This window comes from Dermacentor silvarum, chromosome 1 (genome assembly GCF_013339745.2).
Source record: "Dermacentor silvarum isolate Dsil-2018 chromosome 1, BIME_Dsil_1.4, whole genome shotgun sequence".
Classification (NCBI taxonomy): Eukaryota; Metazoa; Arthropoda; class Arachnida; order Ixodida; family Ixodidae; genus Dermacentor; species Dermacentor silvarum.
The window spans coordinates 440,367,298-440,393,565 of NC_051154.1; the positions used below are offsets into that span (position 1 = coordinate 440,367,298).

At 43.7% G+C, this 26,268-nt stretch overlaps 1 protein-coding gene and 1 non-coding gene across 2 annotated transcripts; both read left to right on the forward strand.

Moving 5' to 3' along the window:
* The first annotated feature begins 581 nt into the window (after positions 1-581).
* LOC125942615 (uncharacterized) lies at positions 582-10,442 on the forward strand. Its single transcript, XM_049660817.1, has 5 exons — positions 582-2,502; positions 2,573-2,673; positions 5,855-5,963; positions 7,505-7,603; positions 10,161-10,442. Exons 1-5 carry the CDS (start codon positions 2,310-2,312, stop codon positions 10,352-10,354), a joined length of 696 nt encoding a protein of 231 aa, XP_049516774.1. The 5' UTR covers positions 582-2,309; the 3' UTR covers positions 10,355-10,442.
* A 9,341-nt stretch (positions 10,443-19,783) lies between these two features.
* Positions 19,784-19,857, forward strand: Trnan-guu (transfer RNA asparagine (anticodon GUU)). Its single transcript has one exon. It is a non-coding gene; the product is annotated as a tRNA-Asn (tRNA).
* Positions 19,858-26,268: the final 6,411 nt, after the last annotated feature.

Sequence of the window (26,268 nt, forward strand, 5' to 3'; positions counted from 1 at the left end):
CTTAGGAACAGATTTCGGTGCAGGGTAAACACGGCAGTGGCCATTACCTCGGGCAACCACTTGCCCTGGGGCTTCGCACCAACCGCAGCCATGTTTCCCATTAAATTGGGTCATGCCCATAACTTCACTCCTGGCTACACTATCGACCGTGCAAGATCCAGGATACACTTTTGTGGTTCTTTCACAGCCTTGATTGTCCAGCCACTTTAGACCACTAGAGGAAAGCTCATTCATTTTAAGCACAAAAGGTAAAAGAAAAGTATTCATAGCAGGTTTCTGTTTACCGAACCACAAACCAGCTAGAATAAGATTATTAGCCCTCTCTTTAAATGGCAGTTCATTTACTTGGGCAAGAAGCGGCCAAATTCCGTAGCTGCTGCTCTCAAAGAGTGAAACACCATCTGTATTGAATGTCAAACTAACATCACTTGTGGAAAGAGGAAGCTTCCTATAACCCACACTGTCTCGAATATCAGTAATGTCAAATGAAGCTGACTGTTGAACAGGTATGATATGCCCTGTTTTCATCAAATCGCATATTTGACCTTCAATGTCTAAGACAAAAAAATGATTCTTTCACAAGGTCAGACACCTGAAGCAGAGTCTTGTACTTGCTACATGTAACCTCTGCAACCTGTTCCAGAGGGCCAAGGTACAATGAACAAGTGTTGCAATAAAAGTGCCTGGCTTTCTTTGTGTCAACACCACTGAAATGCTGGAAGAAGGTATACTTTGATGTGGGCAGTAGAGTTCCTTCGGGAACGTGTGCATGGAGAAGTTTCAGGAGGCTTTCAGTTGCTTCTCTTGAAGCGTCATGGCGAATGCTGTGCCCCATGATTAGGAGAAGGCTTTCTGCTACTGTAACTTTTGAGCCCGGGTACAATGGTTGGTCCTGTGACAGAGGAGAAACAGTTTCATTTTATACAAAAAAATTCAACCTGCCTCACTTACACATTGCGTAAATCAAAACTGAACTTATAATAGCCTGCCTTAATAGGCTAGTGAAAACAAGCTTTAATAGGTCCTAAATTACAATGTTTTCATTGTTTTCGGATAATTTCATGTTCCTAATTTATAACAGTTGCTTCTGGACTATGTATTTGTACGTACGTGAGACTACTACAGCCTATAATCAACTCAAACAGCTGCATACGGTGACTGTCTGTTTGCTACCTACTACAAATAGTGTTTCGTTACCACTGAAAGCTCAACTAATTGTTAAAAATGAACATGAAACTTCTTTCCCTCATTTCGGGATTTTTTTTCTTGTGTCCACATTATAATGTTTATCCTTCATTTCATCTGCCATGTAACCTGAACTCACGTTAATTCTAACGGCTTGGAGCCAAATATTTCTGTATGTTACCCGACATTGAGTCATATAAAATTGGAGATGAAATAAGAACCTAATTTCAGTAACGTAATATACGCGATAGGGTTTGATTACCCAAAGCAAAACTTAGGCTATACGGCTGGGTACCGTTCATTAAAAAAAAGTTTAGAATCTTACCAGGTCAGCGTTCGTCTCCGGCGGTGTGCTATCTGGTTCTTCGCCTCCTGCTGCTTCGTATAGTTCACTTTCAATTGAGCTATCGAAGTTATCAGTGCTGCACTGAGTCTCCAGTGTGTCTAAATTCTGTTCACATGACTCATCAGAATCCACAAGGACGCCTTCATCCTGTAAAGGATCGGGACGGAGCGATAGCGCTTCACAGCTCTCACGGGTCGTCTCTACCTGGGAGCACGTTCGTAAACGTTCTGCAGAGTCCGCAGAGCGGTGTCGTGGAGATCCGTCAGCACCGTCAGTAGCAGCTGATGTCTTGGCACGATGTTTTGACCGAACCGGAACTTCAGCGTCCGAATTCCAAAGATATTCGTTATATTTTCTTTTTGGTGCCATACCCACGCGTTGCATAGACAATACGGGCAAACGGCTGTGGCGGCTATGGCTTAGCTAGGCTAGGCTACGAAAGATGTCAATCTTTGTTTCATTTTTTTAGTTCGTTTTGTGGCTTTTCTGCAATATGACAAATAATTTTAGAAAAACATCATCTCTTTTATATGTCCTTCTAAACACGATGACTTAAATTTTTATCAACTTTATAAGTTGGTACTTTCAAATTATGCGTGTTTGCGCGTATGTGCCACCGTGTTAGGGTGTCTCGATAGCAGCGCCAATGTTCCGCAGGGCTTGGTATCAAGTATTGAGGCAGGCCTATAGGCGACGTTTTCCCAAGCTCCTTGCATTGTACACGTGCGTACTTTGTTTATGTAATTTTTTTCTTACTTCGGAGCGGCAATATTGAACGATGACGCACGTGCTAGTCAAGTGGATTACAGAAGAGTCGTGGGACGTGTATCCCATACGCGCCATCGTAGACGCGCAGCTGGGGTTCCGACTGATGACGGAAGAAAATTATATTGATCAGGTCCGGGGCAACATTGTTGCGATAAAGTGGATTGCTGACTCGCCGCCAGCGGAGGCAGAGCTGCTCGATTTCGGTGAGTACCGAGTGGCACGGTAGTTAGAAATTTTCAAATCGCTAATGTGTTGTACGAATGAAATACGCAGGCGTGCTGAAGTCCATGGAGAAAAAAAGGACACAGCTCGTCAAAGCGGCCCTGCAGCGAAGGGGTGATCAGCCACTGGGACTGGAGATGACAAAAAGAAAGGTACACTGGCAGATGTTTTCTTCGTTTTGTCATTAACTTGCTGCTGCCAAAGTTCAGCTTGATGCATACGGCCGCGGACTGGCCCCTGCGCCGCACTTAGAAAGAGCGCGTGGGCGCGCGGACGTAATAGCATGTGCTTCATGCAGTGGCAAACAGTTGTGTACTGGAACTGTGTGTGAGCGGACATTGGAGTTTTATTTATTTATTTATTTATTTATTTATTTATTTATTTATTTATTTATTTGTTTGTTTATTTATTTATTTATTTATTTATTTATTTATTTATTTATTTATTTATTTATTTATTTATTTATTTATTTATTTATACCCTCGATATCCGAAGGCATTACAGAGGGAATGGGTTGAGCAGGATAAACAGGCAAAATACAATGAGCAAAATGAGTAAAAGACTAATTATACAACTTTAGATGATGGTAACAGCAAAAACAGTTATTTTGCAGTAACTTTTGTTCTGAAATTACCTCGGCGTGAGAGTCAAATTAGGGCTAATAAATTTTGCTAAAAGGCACTTTCTTCAAAAACTGATCTAGGCTTGTACAACCATAGTCCTATTAAATATAGCACACTATAGTGTTAGCGCTAATTTCTAAGTACAAGCACATATCGCATAAAGTAGGGCTAGTTGTAAATGTGGCATTATTGGATATCACTGGCACTTTTAAGAAATAACAAGAACGGTGCAATAGTGCAAAGCTGTTGGTATGCAGCTAATTTTAGTTGAAAAAAATGCATTTATACACAGATCATGTCGACTGCAGTGGAAGGCACTTTCACAACATCGGCTTCTCAACACGTACGCATATCGCATAAGCCCTGACAGAAATTATATCTTTTGTTTGACAGTGTGATCAAAGGGCTGCTCATGCAACTACCACTTTCTCGTTTAACACATTATGCTTCATCTTGTCTTCCTTTTGCACCTTCATGCTTCACCAAAACATGTGAGCTTTCAAAGGAATGCGCACACCTGCAAATATGATTTGCAAGGGGTCCCAGCCCCATTAGAGCTTGCTCCTGCACATGGGACTCTTCGTCAATGCAGTGCCCTGTCTGACCAACACTGCAAAAGCTGTACTAAACAGATCTGTATTGTAAACTATTTTTGTTCTGCATGTAAGAAGTGTGCATTGTCTTGCACTTGCAGCAACATTTTCTTTTATACACCGCTTAACACATACGTGCCAGGTTATTCGGCAGTGAAACAGCCGAAAACATCTCCTAGCTGTTCTGTGAAAGCTAGAGCACATAGAACACAATAACTGGGCTCATTTCTGCCCCAGCGGAAGTGCTGCTATGATTTCATCCACTGCGCTTCACTTCATTGAGGCTAAAACTGAGGCTGCAATATGTTACAGAAAGCTCACCCTTCATGCACTGTACTTTGCCTCCCAGCCAGTAATCACTAGATTTTAATGTGGGCCATTCACAAGCAGTTTAGAACTTTTTACAGGCAAGCATGCATGCACAAAACAAGCCAAATGAGCTTTGATTGTGTTAGAGACCATCGATCAGTTAATTAGCTCTTTTCATCTTCTCTTGACAAAATCAAGCATAATGTGCTAAAAAAGAAGGTGATAGTTGTGTGAATGTGTCATTTATCACAATGTTAAATAGAAGATTAGATCATATCTGTCATGGGCTGCATGCTACGCATATGTGTTAAGTGGCAAGAACCACATGTCAGTGGCGGTACACTTGTGCCAAATTATACCAAGAGCATTCCTTTGTGCCATTCTCTCTAAATTGCATTTTAGCTGCAAATTTCACCAAGCCTGCACCAAAGAAAGCATAAGAACAAGAGCGTCATTTCGAACATGTTGCCTTGCTAGTAAAACTGAAGCAAGAATTAAAAATGTGCTATCATCATTGTGGAAGTAAATGGAGTGGCAATAGCCAAGAATTATCCAGTGCTGTTGGTCTGGCATTTTCTGTTTTTGCTCTTTTGCTGCATTTCTCTCCAGTGGGTGTTCGTATGTACTGCTATTGTACTATTTTGTTGTTTGTGCTGTTTGTCCTGTAGTTCTGTATTCCTCGTACCTGCATGGCACAGAGCTCACTCAAGGAGGTTGTTGGATCAATCAAAAGGCACTGAATAATGTCTGGTTGCACATAGTTTAGCATAGATCTTGATCGCACCACTCAGAAGTACTTTGTAAGTTGCGTACTCAACCATGGGAACTTCCTTGCATCCCTTCACGATCTGAAGAGCAGATTCCACGGTTGGTAGGTAAAATGGCTTTCTCTTGAACAAGGCATAGTTATGTGAGAGATTAGGTAAATTAAAAGCAAAGGACATCTGGACGCCATCACTGGCTTTGATTTAGTTTTGCGCAAGTCCTATGGTGTGGTATTTCTCACATGCGCTTGTTCCGCCATCTTTTTTTATTTATTGCTTTCTTGAAGCCTGCCAAGCATGCGAATGCAGCTGTTGCAAGTTAAAAGAGTAGAAAAGACTATACCATGCACAGTGAAACCCATTCTTCTAACTATAAGAAAACTATTCTGGCAATTTTCATTTGGAGGGCCATATTGATGCACATAACGCCAGCTACGCTCTATTTATTCGACACTGTGCCAATTGGCTTTTTTGGTTGGTTGTTTTTGAAAAAGGTCGAATGGCTATTCCATAATTGACATGTTGTAAGGGTACCTTTCACTACCGTTACACAATCTGCCATGTGATACATTTTTTCAGAGTAAAATCAGTTCTAGACGAGCATCTTAGCACTATCGTTCTGTTTTTGTTGTTTCTTGAAAGTGCTGGAGATATCCAATAATGTAACGGTGACAGTTTTCGGAAGACTTTAGGTTACAATGAAACAGATCGAGAAATAGGAGAAATTTTCTTTAGGTGGGAAGTTGGAGAATAATACGGCTACATAAATGTTTTCTACATTAATTGAGTTGCTCATATGGGCAAAAAGTTATTGCACCTGATGTTGAGAATGTCGCATGTGCTTGTTTTCAAAGTCGGGTCTTTCATGTGTGGCTTGGTCGATTGTTTCATGTGCTTTGAAGCTACTCTCAAGGTCAAACACGGTCAGATAGGTTTTGGTGGGGCACTGTTTACTTTAAAGAAAGCCATTGTATTTTTTTCACCCTCTGCATTTGATTCTTGATGAAACGGTCGTCTTGGCTCATGCAATATTTCTGGGCACAGTATGAAGCCGGGTGCGACTGCGAGTGCGAGGCCTCAAGAAAGGTCATCTTGTTAGAGGCCCAGGTTCAAGACCTGACCGAAAAACTTCAAGCGGCCAATGACAACCTTGGTGAGATATGTATTTCTACACATTCTCTCAGATGTTTGCTGCTGTTGTTCGCATAATTTTGATCAAGATATCTGCATATGCTGTATTTATGCGGGAGCCGAACATGGCTATTAGAAAAATGGTAACAAGTATCGCCACCTGCATTGCAAGTTTTTTTTATTAATGATCGTTTTAGTGGATATTGTGTAGGGATAATATCTGCCACCACAAATGTTTTAAAATTTGCCTGTCATTGTCTGATATGCTCTTTTTTAAAAATCACTCAAGGTGTTTTGTGAAATGTCTGGTATGAATAAAAATTGAATTGTTCTTAATTCACTGGAACCTGTATTTGCCATTTTTCAGTTTAATAGATGCAGGATGGTTCCAAGCATTCTGTTGCAGTGACAATTCCTAATTATATGCAGTCAGTGTCTTTTCTCCAGTAAGTTACGCAACAGTTGTGTAAACAAATTGTAAAGTAGCCAGAACATTGTGGCAGGTGGGTTTAATAAGCACATAGCACATGAAAACTTATCAGCCCAAGGTTTGTTTGGCTAAAAATAAACTTAAAGGTGCTTTGCAGGTTATGTCCAATAAAAATGAGCTAGGAATATATCTCATAATATTCAATATTCAGTTTAGGTGGTGTAGTACAAACTAAGTTTATCATTGTTTTATTGGAATATTTTAGATTCATGCTTCTTTTTGGGGGCAAATCTTCATTTTTGTGCAGTCATTATTTTACTGAACATTTCGAAATATTGGGGGTGTCCCAGCTAACACAAAGCATGTAAAAATTTGATTTACAGTTGATTTCATCAGCGCAGATAAAATCAACTGTATCTTGTTAGCAACGCTTTGGAGAAGCCTACAGCATTTGGGCATTTTACATGTATTTAAATGGGAAATTAAGAGTTGGCCGTGAGCTAAAGCTTCCTTTTAATAGTGTTATTACTACTGATTAACAGACCTTTTATATTAATTGTCTGACATGTTACCTTTTGCATAGTTCTTTCTTGCATTCCCAAGGGAAAGCCTGTAACACATTTAAAAAGCAACTGCAGCCCACTGCTAGTACACCACAGTGGTATAAGATAGCGCAAAAAGAGCCATGCAAAAGGTACCACATTACAAACAACTCGAAGAGATGTTTGCAGATGTGCTCTGCAAGCATTGCATTGTCATTGGGGCCCTAAAAATGTTTGATAGTAATTATTCCCTACTAGTTACTTTATTATTAAAAACACAAGACAGCTGGAGGCTTCTACTCCCGGGAGGTCGCTAGACAGTTGCTTTCTTGTGCACATAAAGCTTTTCTTTAAAACTTGTTTTGTGTTGGCTAGTACACCCAGCATTTAATTGACTGCTATTAATTTAGCATCATATAGAAACTGAGTTAGCAAATTCCAAACGGGACTTCAACCATTTCACATGACTCAACAAGACCAGAATGGTAGATCAACTATTTTTTTAACAGGTTCATGACATGTAACATGAGTTCTGTGCAATTATGCATAAATTGATGGCGTGTTTCTGTCCTATTTTTGTGTCTGCTCTAGACTCCTTTGCCATGCTCAAACGAGCAAAAAAAGCTAGTGAGAAAGTTGGAGAACCTGACGGAGGCGCCCAAGGTCACGCAAGTGGTGCAGGCCGAGCAAGTAAGATACCGGACCGGCTTCTTGAAACGCTTATGCTCATATTTGTACTAGAGTTGGAAATTCTTGTGTTGTATATTGCATGTCACTAGGCTTCTTTAGATTGCCGGCACACTTTCATATTGGTCATATTATGCAAAGTAATTTAACTTTACAGCTGTCAATACATTTCTCGTACTCTGCTGATATTATTTGTCTGTGTGAATATTTTGCTTCATTTTCGGGTACAAGAATGAACATCAACTGTTGCTATGCTAGTCAACAGTCCCGTGAGGGAGACTTTACGGCATAGGTGGTCATAAGCTATGGATACTCAAGTCTGAAAGGAATGAGCTAAGAAAAAGCAGTATGCTCGCTAACTATAAATGTCAAGCCTTGCAAAAAGATCTAAGCCAAACAAGTTGTTTTTTATATTTTGCGTGTGTGTGCTATTACTGCTGCTGGACATGATAATAGTAGAACAGCTTATTCTCCCACTGAGAGTGTTTGATGGTGCTGCTATTCTGAGTTCACGGGTGCACAGTCACATGGTGTTTTTCATATTTTGCAGGCTTTCTAACTCATTACATGATAGCAGAGACACCCTGTGTACATACACACATACACACACACTACATTTTTTATATTTAGTGTCTTGCCTGCTTGTACTATACCGTAAAATTCCGAGCAAGCGCCCCCCCTCAAGCAAGTCTAAATTACCGGCAAAGTTAGGGGGAGCGCTATCCCGGAACGGCACCGAAATTCAAGATGGCAACGACAAAATTTTCCCGGCAAAAAAAAGAAGCGCAGTGGGAATGGCTTTAAAATTTTACTGAACATGAACTTTATTAAGCCAAAGATTTGTTAGTGGTGTTTATGACTCTCAAAACCACCCAAAGAACTACAGAAAGAGCGCATCGACGCTGCACCGACACGTCGCCGCGACCGGTGAAACGAACATTGGTTATGCAGCTTCTATTCCAGGCAAAATTATGTCCGCTAGAGTGAAGTAACGCGTAATGTTCACTTTATTAATAACCATGTCCACAGTGGAACGTTAAGCACTAATGAGAGTTCTGATACAAGTCAAGCTCAGCTGCAGTGCATGGCTACCGACGGCGGAGAGCGAACCGCGGCTCGGCCATGCTTGCATCGCAGCTGGTGGCACCGCAAATATCAGCATGTTTTCTTCATCGTGTGAAATTATTGCGAGGAGAGGGTAAAGCGGCAACCACGGTAACAAAATATTGCTGTTTGGGTGCGTCGGCGGTTCGTTCTGAAGCGCCGTCTGCTACAGATTCGAAGTGAACTGCAGTGAACTGTAAAAGGCCTAGCGATGATATCGGTGGCGAGTGATTAGTAGCGGTGAAGCTGCCGGCGACCACTCCTCTGTCGCCGAGTAGTCACGTCGCTGTGCCGCAGGGAAATCCTTTGTGCCGTGTAAGAGGCAGATCTCGCTGTCTGCCGGCGGTCCGTGAACTACAGACCGCCAGCCGCAGTTCGCCCCGATGCGCACGTGTGCCCACTGGTGCGCTTAAAATCCCTAGAAAAAATATCCAGGGACTTTAGGGGCGCCGGGTGCGACCATGATTCGATGAAATGGCTCATCGGGGCACCCTGATGCGCATCGGTACGATTTGCCGCATTTTCCATTATTTTCGTGGACTGGATGTGGCAGGCCAGTGTTGGTGCGGGGGGGGGGGGGGGGGGGCTTTCCCGGGACGGCGCGGAAATTCGAAATTGGCCGTGAAGTTGGGCTCTTGCACGGGCAGGGGCGCTTGCTTGGAATTTTACGGTAGTGTCGGTCTGGCATATAAACTGGCATTATGAAGCGGTGTTGTCAATCTGCAGTTTTTTGTTCCAAGAATCACGGACAGTGTTTATTGTTCGCCAATACTCACAGCCGTAATATGCCATATCTTAGAGCTCATTTGTAAATTTCGTATAGGCACTATTAAATTTACTATTCATTTGGGGCCAGTTTTAGGGCCAAGTTTATAAGAAAGCAAGAAAAGCAAAACAGGGTCCCCTGTCTGATTTCTCAGCCTGATTTTTTGAACCTGCAGGAATAATTAGGCCTCTGCACACTAGCACCATCCACTTATTGATGTAATAGAAAGCAAAATATTGGCCGCCAAAACGTGAATGCTTCATGAGTAAACATCATGAACGTTTTTGTTTGTCTGTGGCGCAGATGATTCTTGCTGTGACTGCAGATCAAAATACCTGTCTACAGAACACTTTTCGAATTTCTGAAATGAAAAGTGGACATCTCGAATAATAGAATAATTTTTAGCATATTTCACCAAACAGTACTAGTTTCTGGTTTCGACTGTAGTATTTTTCAACTGCTTGTGTTGACAGGTCAGGTCAATGAATATGTTTTTGGCGGAATGCAGGAGGGCATGTGACCTTAGATGGTTATAGATACAGAAAAGATGATTACAAACAAAATTCAGTATTTTAATAGACCAAGTGCAAGTTTTTCTGACATCTATAGGATTGTAACACCTGCTTTGTATGTACATAGATCTTAATTCAGGAAATATTAATTTGTCTCTTTCTTGTCTTCATTATGCAGATGGACATCGGAGGAGGTGTGCTTGTGGAAAAAACTGTGCTCAACCGCCTCCATGCACACTGCAATGGCCTGCCCACAAAATTTGCCCGCAATTTGTTGCGGCACGTCTTTGGGGACGAGGAGTTGCGGGGCAAGTCCCTGTACGGGAAAGGTTCGAACTCCAACAAAGATGGCCCGTTGAAAAAGGTCCTTGACCCTTTGAGGCTGAACGCAGTCATAGGTATGTAATAGTTTAAAACCACAAAGACACCGTACATAAAAAGGTGATCCGTGTCTGTAGAAATGTGTACCTTTAGGCTTTAGCAAGTCAATGCACTAGTCTAGTTGTGTGTTCTATCAAGGCTGCAGGGGGCTCATTCTGATGATGACGGAATACAAAAACACTCATGTGCTGTGCATTGAGTGCATGTTAGAATCCCGGGGTGTGGGGGGTCAGAATTAATCCTTAGCCTTCTGCTATGGCGTGACTTGGACACGTAAAGCCTGCAGAGTATTTGACGCAAGACTAGGATATTACAATTGAAAAACATGCAGATTTACTGTCACGGGATGGAAATTTGTTCCCATGCTATCAGGCAGCTTTCTTTCGCTGTCTGTGGACCACATATTTCTCCATACGGATTCTATTGCATTTGATATTTGACTGTGGAAGTCATTAGCAGGATGATTACGCATGGCTCAAACAACTACTGCACCAGTTTGTCTTCTGATGTGGCTGCTGGTATAGCTTAATGAGCAAATAAAATGTTTTTCAATTAGCCTTAGGAACTAATCTGGCACATTATTATCACTAACCTATGTGAAAAGTTTGTTCCCTCACCACCTTGTAATAATGGCACTAGCTCTGGAAGTAGGCTGTTGCAAAAGCTGGTGGAGGCAGTTTTGGTATTCTACACAACTGCACGCCATTTCTGGTTTGAGAATTGGGTAAATACAGTGTGTATTTCTGTGGTTGATTGCTAAGAAAGCTTCGTTAATTTTCTGTTCTTTCATTCATGCAGGATACACTTTTGTTAATTTTCTGTTCTTTCATTCACGCAGGGTACACGTGCAGTCATTTCGGCAGCACGACCCTCCACCTCAAAAACAGCCTCTCTTCAATGATAATTAGGGAGATTAAATGAAAGGGAAATATTACATCTGTAACCAGGCAGATGTAATATCTTCCTTTCATTTAACCTCCCTCTGCTTTGTATAAAGTGTTAATAAATGTTATTGTCAACTTTCTTTCATTGAGAAATGTTTCATGTTTAGCATATGTATGGGCCCATGTACGTATTGTAAAACGTGCTGCACCTACGCTTGATATATTTATGTATGTATGTAAGCTGCATATATCAAACACCAAGGACGGTCAGGCGCAGGTAACATGTTTAAATAAGATCTGACTGCCATCAAGACATCAGAAACTGTTACCACACGTGGTGGCCAATTTTGTTGTAGGAATGCTATTAATTCCAGCAATCTAATGCATAAACTCAGTAGAAGCTCATTAGGAAAACATCACACAGTCGCAAGGAAACTGCTTTGGAGTGCGCATTAGGAAGACATCTCATGCTCGCAAGAAAAACACTCATCAAGTATGCATCAGAACGACGGTGGCCAATATGTTTCAGAATGACATTAGGAATGCATCAGAATTTTTCCGAAGAAACACATCAGAGACTCACTTGGCTGTAATGTCAAAAGTCATCAGACCTTCATGTGAAACTCATCTCATATTTTCTTAAGGGCTGGCTGCATGCTGCTGTTCGTTCTAGCCACTGTGGCCATTTCCTACCATCGATGAAGATTTGGCGAGAAGAAAGATGCGTCTGCAATATGCTAACAATTCCGCACGAGTTCACAGACACAATCGTCGAAACACCTCGTACGAACACGTTGCCGAAAGGCGCTGCCGACGCACTTAACAGCCCAGCATAGCGCGGCATTGGCGTTTCTGGCGAGAGCCGCTAGGCGGCGCTAGTAGTGTGAGTATGGCGGCGCCCAGCTGCCTTACGTAAAATAGTCTATAGCTTTGCAAGTCTCCTTTCAAGTTTCCATAACATTTTATACTATCTTCATTAATTGAAGAGAATTCCAGAGGCACGATTGTTTAGCCAACAAAGGAATCAAGCTAAGGTATATATATATATATATATAATTATAATAATATATACGATTTGGCACGGCATCGGTCATTAAGGGCCTTCCATCTTCTGTTGTTCAGATATGTTCTGTTGTTCATGGATCAGAAAGCGCGGGCCTGGTCAGCGGCCGGGTAAAGCTTTTATTGGCACGCGTGGCGAAGGTCGGGCCTGGGCTTGATGCCCATGGGCTTGAGTCAGGCTTGAAGTAGCTGGCCCGGGCCATGCACAGGCCCGTTCACTGATGAGCCGAGGTCGAGGCTTCGAGCACACTCGGGCGCTCTGCATAGATACAAGCCACTCCGTGCGAAGCTCAAGTGACAGCTTAGAAAAACTGGCTCGTCATTGATTCAACAAACAAAATAAAAAAACCGTTTCAATTCATATTTTGAACATTTTTGTTAAAGCGTCTGAATTCTTTTTGTTTCTACACAAAAAAGCCGCAGTTTTGCCCGCAATGCATTGATAGCGATAGCACAGTATTACATAACTGCACAAATTAAGGTTCATAGTTTTACCTGGTATAAAATTGCAGTGAGCATTCGCTCACTAATCGAATTATCAAAATTGGTGTCACGCGCGCACACGCAAACATGAACTGACCTCACTCGATGACCGCGAACACACGCTGTAGCAACGCTGGCGTGATGAAGAGCGCAAACCGAAGGGAGTGAACGCTTCTACGAAGGTCACTTCTGCTGCCTTTCCCTGCAACACGTCTCCGAAGCTTCAGATTACGCGACCTCCAGCGCTATGCGCGCGCGAAGACAGCGCGCATGCAGCCGCAGGCCATCTCGGCTCACCTACCTGCGGAACCGCAGGAGATTACCTCCAAGATAGGGCGTGTCGAAGCACGGATGGTCTAGAGAAGCAGGCGCGCGCTCACCTGCCGCCCCCCCTCCCTCCCTTTCTCCCCAGGGGCGCGCGCTTGATCAGGGCGCCGCCCCTCTCCACCCACCCTTGCGCACGCGAGAAGACGCGCGCATCAAGCCACCATCCTTCTCGGCTCACCCATGCACCCTTCCCTTCGCAACCACAGCATACGGCGTGCGGGGCGCGATCGGATCTTATCGCACTTGTACTTTATACGAAACGTCACGGTGACGCCGACGGCGAGAATTCGCCTGCAGTGTCCATATAAATTAGTATCGCAATAAGTGAAACTTTGCTCTCGCCAAAGAAAAAATGATAATGAATACCGCTTTTGATACGGTCTGAATGTTTTTATTTTTGCGATTGCAATATTTTATCGCTCGCTATATGATTATGTTTTTTTAATTTTTATTTAGAATACTGCTACTCTCATTTGAGAGCATGGCAGTTGGGCGATACAGTATACATGTATATCAGTACGCACCTAGGCAGAACAGTTAATTGAAAAAAAGGAAAATGAAAAGAAAACAATTGCCCAAGAATGGCAATATAAAAGGAAGCTGAGTTTAGGAATAAAATGCATGTCTTCACATGACAGTTAACTAACATGATACTAGCAGTGAAGAACAGGTACGTAACCCGTTATACATGAAATAGGAACGAACTGAAAGATAACACTTAACGCGTCAAGAAATTTTAATGTTCTGTGAAGAGATGCGCTTAAAACATATGCACTTTGAGCGAGAGAAGGAACTAATTGTAAAAAAAAATTTAAATCTAGGCAAACAATTAGCAGGAAAATGGCAGAGACAACAATCTTGTCAGGACTAGAAGTAATACAGTAATGAAATTTATTTTGGGAACAGAGCGTAGCAAATGTCCACATAACGGCAACAACGAAAAAAAGAAAAAAGAAAAAATAGGACGTCGAAAGCAACACAATGCAAAATTTGTGACGATGATTCATGCGATGATAAATGATTTTATTTACGCACTGCAGCTGCTGCTTGTGAGGTAACTTCGGATAGCGATTCGATGGGGGTACAGCAGGACAACGTCGGTTGCATTCAGCTACTGTGAGGGGGAAGAATGAATACCTAAACGTGTCGTTGTTGGGGGGGGGGGGGGCATCTGTATGCTTTTAAAGTGTACGCATGTTTGTTACATTTTTTTTGAGCCTCCGAAAATGAAATGTACCTGGACAAATCTATCTTATAGTTATTTCTTAGAAGCTGAAACCACAACTTCAGGCGAGCGTGTTTTGCTCTGGCAGATAGCGTTTGCAATCCAGACTGCGTTAGAAGATTCGTCGGTGAGTCGGCGTGTTTATATTTGTTGGGAATGAAGCTTATGGCCCTTCTTTGTACTGCCTCTAATTTTGTTATGTTAGTCATTATATGAGGAAACCAGACTGTGTTAGCGTATTCGAGAACTGGCCTAACGAAAGTTGTGTAGGCCTGTAGCTTCGTTGATGTCGCAGAGAGCGCAACCTACTTTTGAGGAAGAATAATTTGCGTAACGCTCCTGCGGTGATATTCGAAATATGTTTATCCCACCTGAGGTCTGAGGTTAATGTAACTCCCAGGTATTTATGTTCAACTTGAGTTAGTGGTATGCCATTAATCACATATGTAAAGTTAGATGATCTTGTTTTCCTTGTTACGGTCATAGCCACAGACGTTTTACGTTAATTTACATCTGCCAATTACAGCACCAAATAGCTAGAATGTTGAGGGATGTATTAAGTGCGATGTGGTCGCTATAATTGGTAATTTCGCTATAGATAACGCAGTCGTCGGCCAACAGTTTTATATTACAACCAATGTTTGCTGTGATGTCAATAATGTAGATTAAGAAGCGTAATGGCCCAAGAATTGAGCCTTGGGGAACTCCGGAAGTTACGGCGACAGTGTTAGATAACATTTTTTCGTAGATTACAAATTGTAAACGATTTGCTAGAATTTTTTATGCAGGTTGAAAGGAGCCTTATGTTATCTTGATTACGTCATTTTACCGCGTTTGAGTTAGGTTGAAAGGAGCCTTATGTTATCTTGATTACGTCATTTTACCGCGTTTGAGTTCATCATCATCATCAGCCTATATTTATGTCCGCTGCAGGACGAAGGCCTCTCCCTGATATCTCCAATTACCCGTCTTGCGCTAGCGTATTCCAACTTGCGCCTGCAAATTTCCTAACTTCGTCATCCCACCTGGTTTTCTGCCGTCCTCGACTGCGCTTCCCTTCTCTTGGTATCCATTCTGTAACCCTAATGGTCCACCGGTTATCCATCCTACGCATTACATGGCCTGCCCAGCTCCATTTCTTCTGCTTAATGTCAACTAGAATATCGGCTACCCCCGTTTGTTCTCTGATCCACACCGCTCTCTTCCAGTCTCTTAACGTTACTCCTAAGATTTTTCGCTCCATCGCTCTTTGTGCGGTCCTTAACTTGTTCTCGAGCTTCTTTGTTAACCTCCAAGTTTCTGCCCCATATGTTAGCATCGGTAGAATGCAATGATTGTACACTTTTCTTTTCAACGACAGTGGTAAGCTCCCAGTCAGGATTTGGCAATGCCTGCCGTATGCACTCCAACCCAATTTTATTCTTCTGTAAATTTCTTTCTCATGATCAGGGTCCCCTGTGAGTAATTGACCTAGATAAACGTACTCCTTTACAGACTCTAGAGGCTGACTGGCGATCCTGAATTCTTGTTCCCTTACCAGGCTATTGAACATTATCTTTGTCTTCTGCATATTCATCTCCAACCCAATTCTTACACTTTCTTGATTAAGGTCCTCAATCATTTGTTGTAATTCGTCTCCATTGTTGCTGAATAGGACAATGTCATCTGCAAACCGAAGGTTGCTGAGATATTCGCCGTTGATCCTCACTCCTAAGCCTTCGCAGTCTAAGAGCTTGAATACTTCTTCTAAGCATGCAGTGAATAGCATTGGAGATATTGCGTCTCCTTGTCTGACCCCTTTCTTGATAGGTAACTTTCTATTTTTCTTGTCGAAAAGCAAGCTAGCTGTGGAATCCTTGTAGATATTTGCTACCTACCTACTACCTCTGCTCCGCGCAGGTGGCGTGGAGCAGAGGTAGAACACCCAACCCCAAATCTGAAGGTCGTAAGCTCGAATCCTGCTCGAGTCCACTACATTTTTCAGGCATGGAGTGGTGCCTGACACCGGCAAAAAAATATATTGCCGAGAGCTAGTGGGGCTATACTAGTTCCGGTCCAACTAAACTAGGCAGGCCCACTAAGCTTCATAAAAGCGTTTGGCTTTATAGCTCCACAACGACGATGGCTTAATTGTTGCTGCAGTGCTCATGTATGACTTCTACTTTAACCGCATGTGCAATGTTCTTCGGCGGCCTTAAATTTATGCATTAGCAGTGCGTTGTCGTGGGCGTGGCAGTGCATCTCCCACCTTCTTTATTTTCATGCCCAAATAGCGCGTTCGAACTTTCAGCTGCTGTGCAACGTAAATACAAATTTAAGCCTTTTTTGCTGCAAGAACTATAAGATCCATTTCATTGCGATAGCAAGGAACACACACCAGCGCAAACGGCACAACGTCGGGCTGCTGCGTGGTAAGACATCAGCCCTGTACTATTCAACCAAGCATGTGGATGGAACAAGCGCCTCCGTTTGACAAGACGAACAGTTTACACGAGAAAGAAATTGCTCTGTCTTCAAGTCGTCACGGAAATAAGTTGTAATAAATGTATAAGAGGAAAGGCTGCCCTTGAAAGATGGGCAAGCGTGTAGCCGGAGCCGTGCCTCTAACGGGATCTACAGGCGACTACGAATGCGGTATACACGGTGCACGATGTCATAATGCCACCGTAGCGCATGCGCAGCTTACGTTCAGAAGGAGTTGCTGACGTGGACTGTAACACTGCAACTATGACACCACGCAGGACTGCATAGTGTTGTTCTTAACAGTCTTCCTTGGTACTTCGGTGCATGTTGTCAAGGCCACAGCACTTGGGTGTATTCAGAGCAGTCATCAACCAAACGCACGCTTCCGTTTGCTGAAATCGCAGATCTTGACCTTGATTTGTTTCGCTCCGGGCCCCTTACCCACCTGTCCCATATTTCCACATTTCCTTGCCTGCATGTCCCTATGACGGGATGTACTACATGCTGAAATGAAAAGAGAGGAGGCGGTTTCCCCCCCCCCTTTTTTTTCAAGCATACGCGTTTATTATAAGGAAAGCTATGACGGTGCAGTAAATATCAGACGCGCTTTCTCATGTATCGCCACCACGTTTCCTCGTCTTATTTTGTGTTGCGAAAGCAGCATCCCAAAACGTTCGCAATGCAGCACCATTTATAACCGATTAGCCGCCTTCTTAGAAATCGCAGGCAAAACAGCTAAACAGCTTAAACGTTTCACTTCACCTATATTCTAGTGCTTCTTGTCAAAATACTTATTCCATAACAAATAAATCAATAGATCAAAAACACAGCGAGGCGCCCATGTGGCTTCACGTGATGTCACACGCCATGTACCTGTAGAGAAAAAGATAACCTCAGAAGCATGTATGCCGTGTACGCGCGTTTAAACTAACAAAATAAATAAAACAAGGCTGCGGGAGAAATCTCGATTTTGGGAGGGCTCGAGCCTCCAACCTTCCGGTTAACATCCGGATGCGCTAGCCGAGTGCCCCACAAAGGCAACCGCTCGCCGCTGTTTTACAACACGATAATGCAACGGTCAACGCACTGAGGACGGTAATGACGGTGTGTTGCTAGTGTTCCTGCGCCTAGTGCAAATATCGCAGCCAGAGTAAACAGGCAATCAAAGCCTGACCTTTAAAGCGAATCGCTTCTCACTAATTGTCAATCGAATGGAGACCCAGCAGTTTCCACGTGGCATACTGTATATATTAGTCATCGCCATCTCGTTATGCTGGCATGTTTATAATTTTTGGTCGTATTTCTCGAAACTAGGGCTAAGCGCAGGTATCTTCTACATAATCGTCATCATCAGCAGCCTATATTTATGTCCACTGCAGGACGAAGGCCTCTCCCTGCGATCTCCAGTTACCCATGTCTTGCGCTAGCGTATTCCAACTTGCGCCTGCGAATTTCCTAACTTCATCATCCCACCTGACTTTCTGCCGTCCTCGACTGCGCTTCCCTTCTCTTGGTATCCATTCTGTAACCCTAATGGTCCACCGGTTATCCATCCTACGCATTACATGGCCTGCCCAGCTCCATTTCTTCCGCTTAATGTCAACTATAGAATATCGGCTATCCCCGTTTGCTCTCTAATCCCCACCGCTCTCTTCCTGTCTCTTAGCGTTAGGCCTAACATTTTTCGTTCCATTGCTCTTTGTGCGGTCCTTAACTTAACCTCCCTCATGACTCCGACAATTACATCTACATGAATGTGCCTTAATAAATAATGGTTAGAACGGTAATTAGCGAAACTGTTAATCAGCTACTATTACTCGATTTGTCTTGAAATTTGACTCTTCATTAATTCCACTGATTCGACAGAAGTGCGGCATTTCCCATAGGATAATTCTAGTTTGTTAAGATTGTGGCTTGGGCAAGTTGTTTCATGGCGCTAAAGTAGGGGAACAGCTCAAAATTAACAGAACACAAGACTAAGAAAGGACGAACACGGCGCTGACTCACAACTTTTGTTGTAAGTTGTGGCGTCCGAACCTAATTTTTTACTGGGGGAGCGAAAAAAGAAACGCTGCGAAAACATCATCATCAGCTGATGCCATCATCATCATTTATTCTCTTTGAGTGCCCAATAGTTCATAAACACAATTAACACAGACATAAAGGCAATACTATAAACAAACTATAATTTGGTTTACTAACTGCAGCAAATAATTTTTACATTTTGCAGAATTTTGTAGAATATTTTTCGTTAGTTACTATTTAAAAAGTTGGTTAAGCAATCTTTGTTAATTACCCGGCTTGGCCGATTGGAAAAAAGATATAATGACGTGCTTCATACGGCTCAGAACAATACTGCTCCAATTCCACACGAGTAGCGCCTATGTTTGTAGTTTTATTACTTTGCCCAAGTTAGCTGAAGCACCCTGTATATATATATATATATATATATATATATATATATATTGAAATGCTGTCACGTATTTCAGAGCTGTATTTCAGAGATGTTATCAGAGATATTAAATTATGTGGTTTTACGTGCTCAAACCGCGATCTGATTATGAGGAACGCCGTAGTGCAGGACTCCGGATTAATTTTGACAACCTGGGGTTCTTTAACGTGCACCTAAACCTAAGTACGCGGGTGATTTTGCATTTTGCCCCCATCGAAATGAAGCCACCAGTGGCCGGGATTCGATCCCAGCGACCCCGTGCCTATAGCAACGCAATCTATGAAACGGGCCTGCATACTTATGTTTAACTCCATTATGATGTTATCCCACGTTGCACACCAAGAGACAAAAAAACGAAAAAAGAAAACGACAAAGCCACTAAGCAGTCACGGTGGGTTAGAAAAAGAGACAAAGTACTGCCGCGCGCTGCTGTCTGCTCAAGCCACGATACTCACGCTTGACGCAGCGATACGTCCTCGCAGCTATGTTGACAGCTGGACTATCGTGCTGCTCTGCGAGCGCTTGCCTGTGTGGCGCAATCGGCTAGCGCGTTCGGCTGTTAACCGAAAGGTTGGAGGTTCGAGCCCTCCCAGAGGCGAGTCTTTTTCATTTTTTTTCACTCTAGCCTTTGTTTTTGTTGTTGTTTGGAAGGTACGAACATAGAAACGGGCATTTTTCTCACTTCAATACTGTTATTCATCCAGATCAAAGGGCAAAAACCCAGATTTGCATTCACAGTCACGTTAACTATTGTATAAGCGACATGGGGCAATACTTACCTAATTCATTTATCCCCAATACAGCACATAAAAAACCAAGCCATTCAAATAATAACGTTTAGTTCTATCGCAGGAGTACCTCTTCGTTGCTTCATATATTTGATATACTCTAAATTCCTAGTCTATTTAAGTATCATCACGCCATTATCCTGTTCAAGTCATTGAATCATCTTACAGCATGAAGTGCGTTTCGTACTGCTGATCATCTTAACACTAATCCTTCTAGATTTGCGTCAGATAGAAATTTTTTACTACCTATAATACGGACTAATTATGGTGGACATACCACATATTTTTCTCCTTTATCTATTTGGAACACTCTACCAACTTATCTCAAACACTGTTCATTACTTGGTACTTTTAACAACTAATTTTTTGTTGCTTACTGAGTTAATAGGTTTATGCTCATCTCTTCAGAATAATGTTGATTGTTTGGTTTTCGCTTCGTATTTTTTTATATTTATCTGATTTTAGTTTCCTGTTCTAATTCAACTACGTTTACTACGGTTATAATGCTGTTTTACTTTAGCCACTACACTTGTTTGTACCTTTGGCCAGGAGGTCCGCCTGCAGCCTAGTGCTCTCAGACCTCCTTCTGTGTATTTATCTGCACGTTGTTTTTTTTTTTTGTCATGAACTTCATCAACTTGATTCTTGATTCCTGAAATGGCACACTCCAGTAATGTGCGATACATTGGGCACCGCAGCACCACAGCAGTGCGGGCACCTGACAGTCCGTTTGTCTTCAATGTGCAGCTTTTTCTCGGACTGGAGCTTCACGCCAGTCCAAGCATTCACCCGTCGGCCCAATCCTGGGTTGCGAGGGGCTTCAATGCGAGCAGCTGGCACGTGCCGGATTCGTCATGGAGTACTGCGCTACACCATTCCTCGACAACTTGCGCAGATCACAGGGCGCTGATAACATAGGTCGGCAGTGTGGGAAAATACTCACTCACACTCACTCACCATAATTTTTTCCAGGCCCCACACTCACTCACGTTCACACTCACCTCCACTCACACTCACAGCACTTACTCGCACTCACTTCCACTCACACTCACTGGCACTCACTCGCACTTGCACTTACCTGCACTCACACTCACTGGTACTCACTCGCACTCACCTGCACTCACACTCACTGGCACTCACTCGCACTCGCACTCACTTCTACTCACATTCACAGGCACTCACTCGCACTCGCACTTATCTCCACTCACACTCACTGGCACTCACTCGCACTCACTTCCAGTCACACTCACTGACACTCACTCGCACTCGCACTCACTTCTACTCACATTCACTGGCACACACTCGCACTCACCTCCACTCACAATCACACTCACTGGCACTCACCCGCACTCCCCCCTTTGAAATGAATGCGAGTGTGAGTGAGTCGCACTCATGAGTCACTGTGCCCAACTATACCGCTCACAATTCGTGTATATTCATAACGGAGCTTCCAATTTAGCAGTTGTTGCATCGTGAATGCGAAAAGGCAGTGTTTTGGACCCAGTTTTATTTTTAATATACATAAAAGATTTGCCTTCCCGATTACATGGTAACATCCAACTATTCGCTGACTATTCTATTACGTACCGCGAAATTAATCACAGCGATAATCACAATATACAAAATTCTGCCTTTCCTTGGTGTCAGGAGTGGCAGATGACTCTAAATGCCCAAAAATCTGTAACGCTAACAGTAAGAAAGAAACAGATATCTGAGTTTGCTTACATTACTAATGACACACATCTCACTTGTGCATTTCAGCGTAAATATTTAGGTGTCACTTTAACATACGCTCTCCGATGGGAAAGCCATGTTAACAAAATAACCCCAAGTGGAAATCAATGTACATGCTGAGCACTAAAGCGACTCTTCTTTCTGAGAAGACACCTTCGTCTTGCGTCCCCAGATAAAATTTGCTGGCCTACAAAATGCTTGTTCGAACAGTGCTGGAGCACGCCAATATTGTTTGGTTTCAGTACACAAATAAACTCATTGCAAGAATGGAAGGGGTGTAGAGGAAGGCAATAAGGTTCTGTTTTAATAAGTACAAGTTAACGGATTTATTGACTGAATTATTAAAGAGAGCTGGTTTATTAACACTGCAAAGTAGAGCAAAACAAGCACGACTAAAGTTTTCGTTTCAATTTATTCATGGTGACATTAACAATGACGTCAGCCCCAACCTCTCTCTTTCCATCTCTCTGTCATTGACATTATACGTGTACATGCTTGCCGCCCATGCTCGCTAAGCTCCTCTTTGGTCACATTCAGCCAAGAGAGCGGGAAATAGTGGAAGAGATTGACTGTCCGTATACTTAGTCAACCACTTAACGCCGAAACAAACACAAAAGGGAGAACAAAGCGGTATCTATCATTGCATCTTCGCTTTTTCTACATGTTTGCGAGCGTGCGTGTCGGTTACTATGTGCAAACTTGGCTAGTCCCTATTCCGCTCAGCCTGTCTATATAAGGAGCTCGTACGTGTACGTTTAAGAGGGAAGTAGGAAGAAAATGAGGAGCCATTCAGACCTCTGAAGGCGGATGACCAGCGAAGGTGTAGCAACTCACACGTTATTAAGCGTCTTCACTCAGTGGAAGTGATGGCAAAATTTGCCGGTCATGATTTATATATGTCTGCCATCAGCTCTCCACCCCATACATATTCCCTGGCGTATTAAAGAAAATGTCGCAGTTTCGCCCGACAGGCGAAGCTTCGATTGCGATAGCAAATTAGTAGAGAGCTATACGAAGCAAGGATAGTCGTTTAATGGGCCGTATAAACTTGTAAACATTCGCCTACTAACTAAATAGACAAGCACGGTGTCACGCGCGCACAGGTAAACATGAACGCATCTCGCTCGATGACCGCGGAAACTCGCTGTCAGAACGCGGAAGTAAGAAGGCGCAGCTATAGCCGCGAGCGAATTGACCTTCGTGCCGCCTCTCGCTTCAAAGCGAACTAAACGTCGAAAACACAGCGCATACGAAGTTACCGGCTCTAGTTGAAGATAGTTCACGTCGCAAATCGCTTTGAAGAGGGGAGGCCCGCGCCGGCGCGCACTTTTTCCACGTCGCAGATCGCTTTCGGGATGCGACACCCACGCGGCCGCAGCCGGAGCAAGACGACCCTACCCTCCCTCCCCTTCCTCCCCCCTTCCCCCGTGCCTGACGCGCGACAGAAGCAGCGCGCTTCCACCCCTCATTTTCCCTCGCGCGCGCGAGATTGAGCAGCAGGTGTCGGCTGACCCTCGCGAGCTTGCACTCGCATACGCAACGCACCGCCGGCACGCGGCGCCGATTTTGCCGTGTTTGGACTTTATACGGAACCTCACAACGGCGTCCACGACCACGGCCGAAGTTCGCTTGGAGTGTCCATATAATTGCTATCGCAATATAATATATCCGCTCATTTCATTATACATTGTCTCAATCATGCCTGAACCTCGGATTATTACAACCTTAGTGAGCGGTTTCTATCTTGGCGTGACAATCTGCTAGCGCGATAAGTCATCACCGCGAGTAAGCTTGTACACACAACGCGACTCCATTTTTCCGCAAGCAAGGTGAACCGATATCACCTCTGCTTATCGTTCAAGCACTCACCACGTTCACACTCACTTCCACTCACAAGCCCTCACTCATGTTCACACTCACCTGCACTCACACTCACGTTCACACACACCTCTATACACCCAGAAGCACTCACCACGTTCACACTCAGCTGCACTCACACAGCACTCAGTCACGTTAACACTAATCTCCACTCCCATTCACAGGCACTCACCACGTTCACACTCACTTCCACTCACACTCATTGGCTCTCACCTCCACTCACACTCACTGGCACTCACTCACACTCACTGGCACTCACCTCCACTCACTCACACTCACCTCCACTCACACTCACACTCACCGGCACTCACTCGCACTCACACTCACTGGCACTCACTCTCACTCGCACTCACTGGCACTCACTCTCACTCGCACTCACTTCCACTCACACTCACTGGCACTCACTCGCACTCGCACTCACCTCCACTCACACTCACAGGCACTCACTCGCACTCGCACTCGCACTTACACTCACTGGTACTCACTCACACTCGCAATCACCTGCACTCACTCTCACTGGCACTCACTCGCACTCGCACTCACCTGCACTCACACTCACTGGCACTCACTCTCACTCGCACTCACTTCCACTCACACGCACTGGCACTCACTCGCACTCGCACTCACCTGCACTCAAACTCACTGGCACTCACTCGCACTCGCACTCACCTGCACTCACACTCACACCTTTGAAATGAGTGCGAGTGAGTGTGAGTGAGTGCACTCATGAGTGAGTGCACTCACCTATGAGCCTGATGATGATGATGATGATGATGATGATGATGATGATTTAATGGCATCCTCTTTGAAACGGGGCGGTGACAAATAGTCACCTAGCCTGCTGATTATCTTGGTGGGTGCTTGAGTAAGTCTTTTCTTCGTTGGTCGTGCGCTGAGCACTGCCAGTGCTCAGCGCCACCCCATGAGCCGCCTACAAAAGCAGCTCCGGCGCGCGGAAGGACCGTAACAATTCGCGCACCTTACAATACGTTTGTCTAAATTGTACAGGCGAGAAAGCGATACGGAATGTATATACGCTCCAGTGATGCTTTCTTGGTCAAGCTGCCGTGCCCGCAGATGTGTGACGCGATGTTTGGACATGCAGTACTTTTGATTGCTTTTACTACATGTTTTTTTTTATTTAGCTTTTTGTATATACCTCCTTAATCTTTCTTTTGTTCCCTTAAAACTCTACCTTGTACCACTACCTATGACTGTAAGAGGCCCGGCCGTATCTGCCTCAATAGTATCTGCCGTATCTGCCCGGCCTCTGCTTTTTTTCCACCAGTTCTCCAAACGTCTCTTAATTTTGCTTTTCTCGACTGCTAACCGGTTGATGCTTCCGTCCACTTTAAACCGAAGCACTTCTGGAAGGTGCACGTACTATACTTACGGTTCTCACTGGGTGAATTCCTTCGCATTCCATTAGGATCTACTGAGTGGTCTCCATTTTTTTTTCTGCAGCATACACATACCTCATCTAGTTCCGAATATTTGCTCCGGTACGTTTTGGTCCTGAGGCAACCGACTCGAGCCTCAAATAGCAAGGCACTGCCCTTTGTGTTATCCTACAGATTTTCCCTTCTAATTTCTTTCTTCTAATTCTTGTAAATCTCCATGGTCTTATTCGTTTTCATTCTTTGCATCCAATTCACTGTCTCTATTTCTCTTTTTTTCTGATGACTCCTGGTTGTCAATATACAGCTTCAAGTACCCTGTACTTGGTTGCCACTTAACTTGCTTGACCTCTTAGTTCCTCCATTCTGTGTCCACGCTTTTAAGGTACAGATACTTGTGCACTTTAGCCACCCATTTATTTTCATCCATGTTCCCGAGTATTTCTCCAAAATTAATTTTGCTTTTCACTGCTCGGACTTCAAACGAGGCCCAACCCATGTCAATACTGCCCTGCCTCATTTGTGGTTTTTGCCGTGGGCTCCCAAAGCCAACCAGCCTACAGATCTCTGGTTAACTTCCAACCTCGACAAGATATAAAATTTTAAGCATAGAATGGCATTTCCGAATGTTAGCGCTGGCACCATTACTGCTTTCCAGATTACACGTAGGACCTCATTCTTAGTGGGGCCCCACAGTGCTCTGTGTTTCATTATTGCTGCATTCCGCTTCCCCTTTATTTTCAGATTATCTTGGGTGCTTGAGTAAGTCTTTTCTTCGTTGGTCGTGCGCTGAGCACTACCAGTGCTCAGCGCCACCCCATGAGCCGCCCACAAAAGCAGCTCCGGCGCGCGGAAGGACCGTAGCAATGCGCGCACCTTACAATACATTTGTCTACATTGTGCAGGCGATAAATCGATACGGAAAGTGTATACGCTCCAGTGATGCTTTCTTGGTCGAGCTGCCGTGCCCGCAGATGTGTGACGCGATGTTTGGACATGCAGTACTTGTGCTTTTACTACTCGGTGGAGACATTGAAGGTAACCGCGGTCCTGACAATAAGCAACAACTTTTAAAAAATAGCCGTGGATATTAAAGACAGGAATCTTGATTGCTTGATATCTATCGAAAGCTAGACATGCTAACCAAACTGGTGCAAAAGTTCGACACCTGCCAAGAAAAAATAGCGAACATGAATATGGTAATAAGGCCAA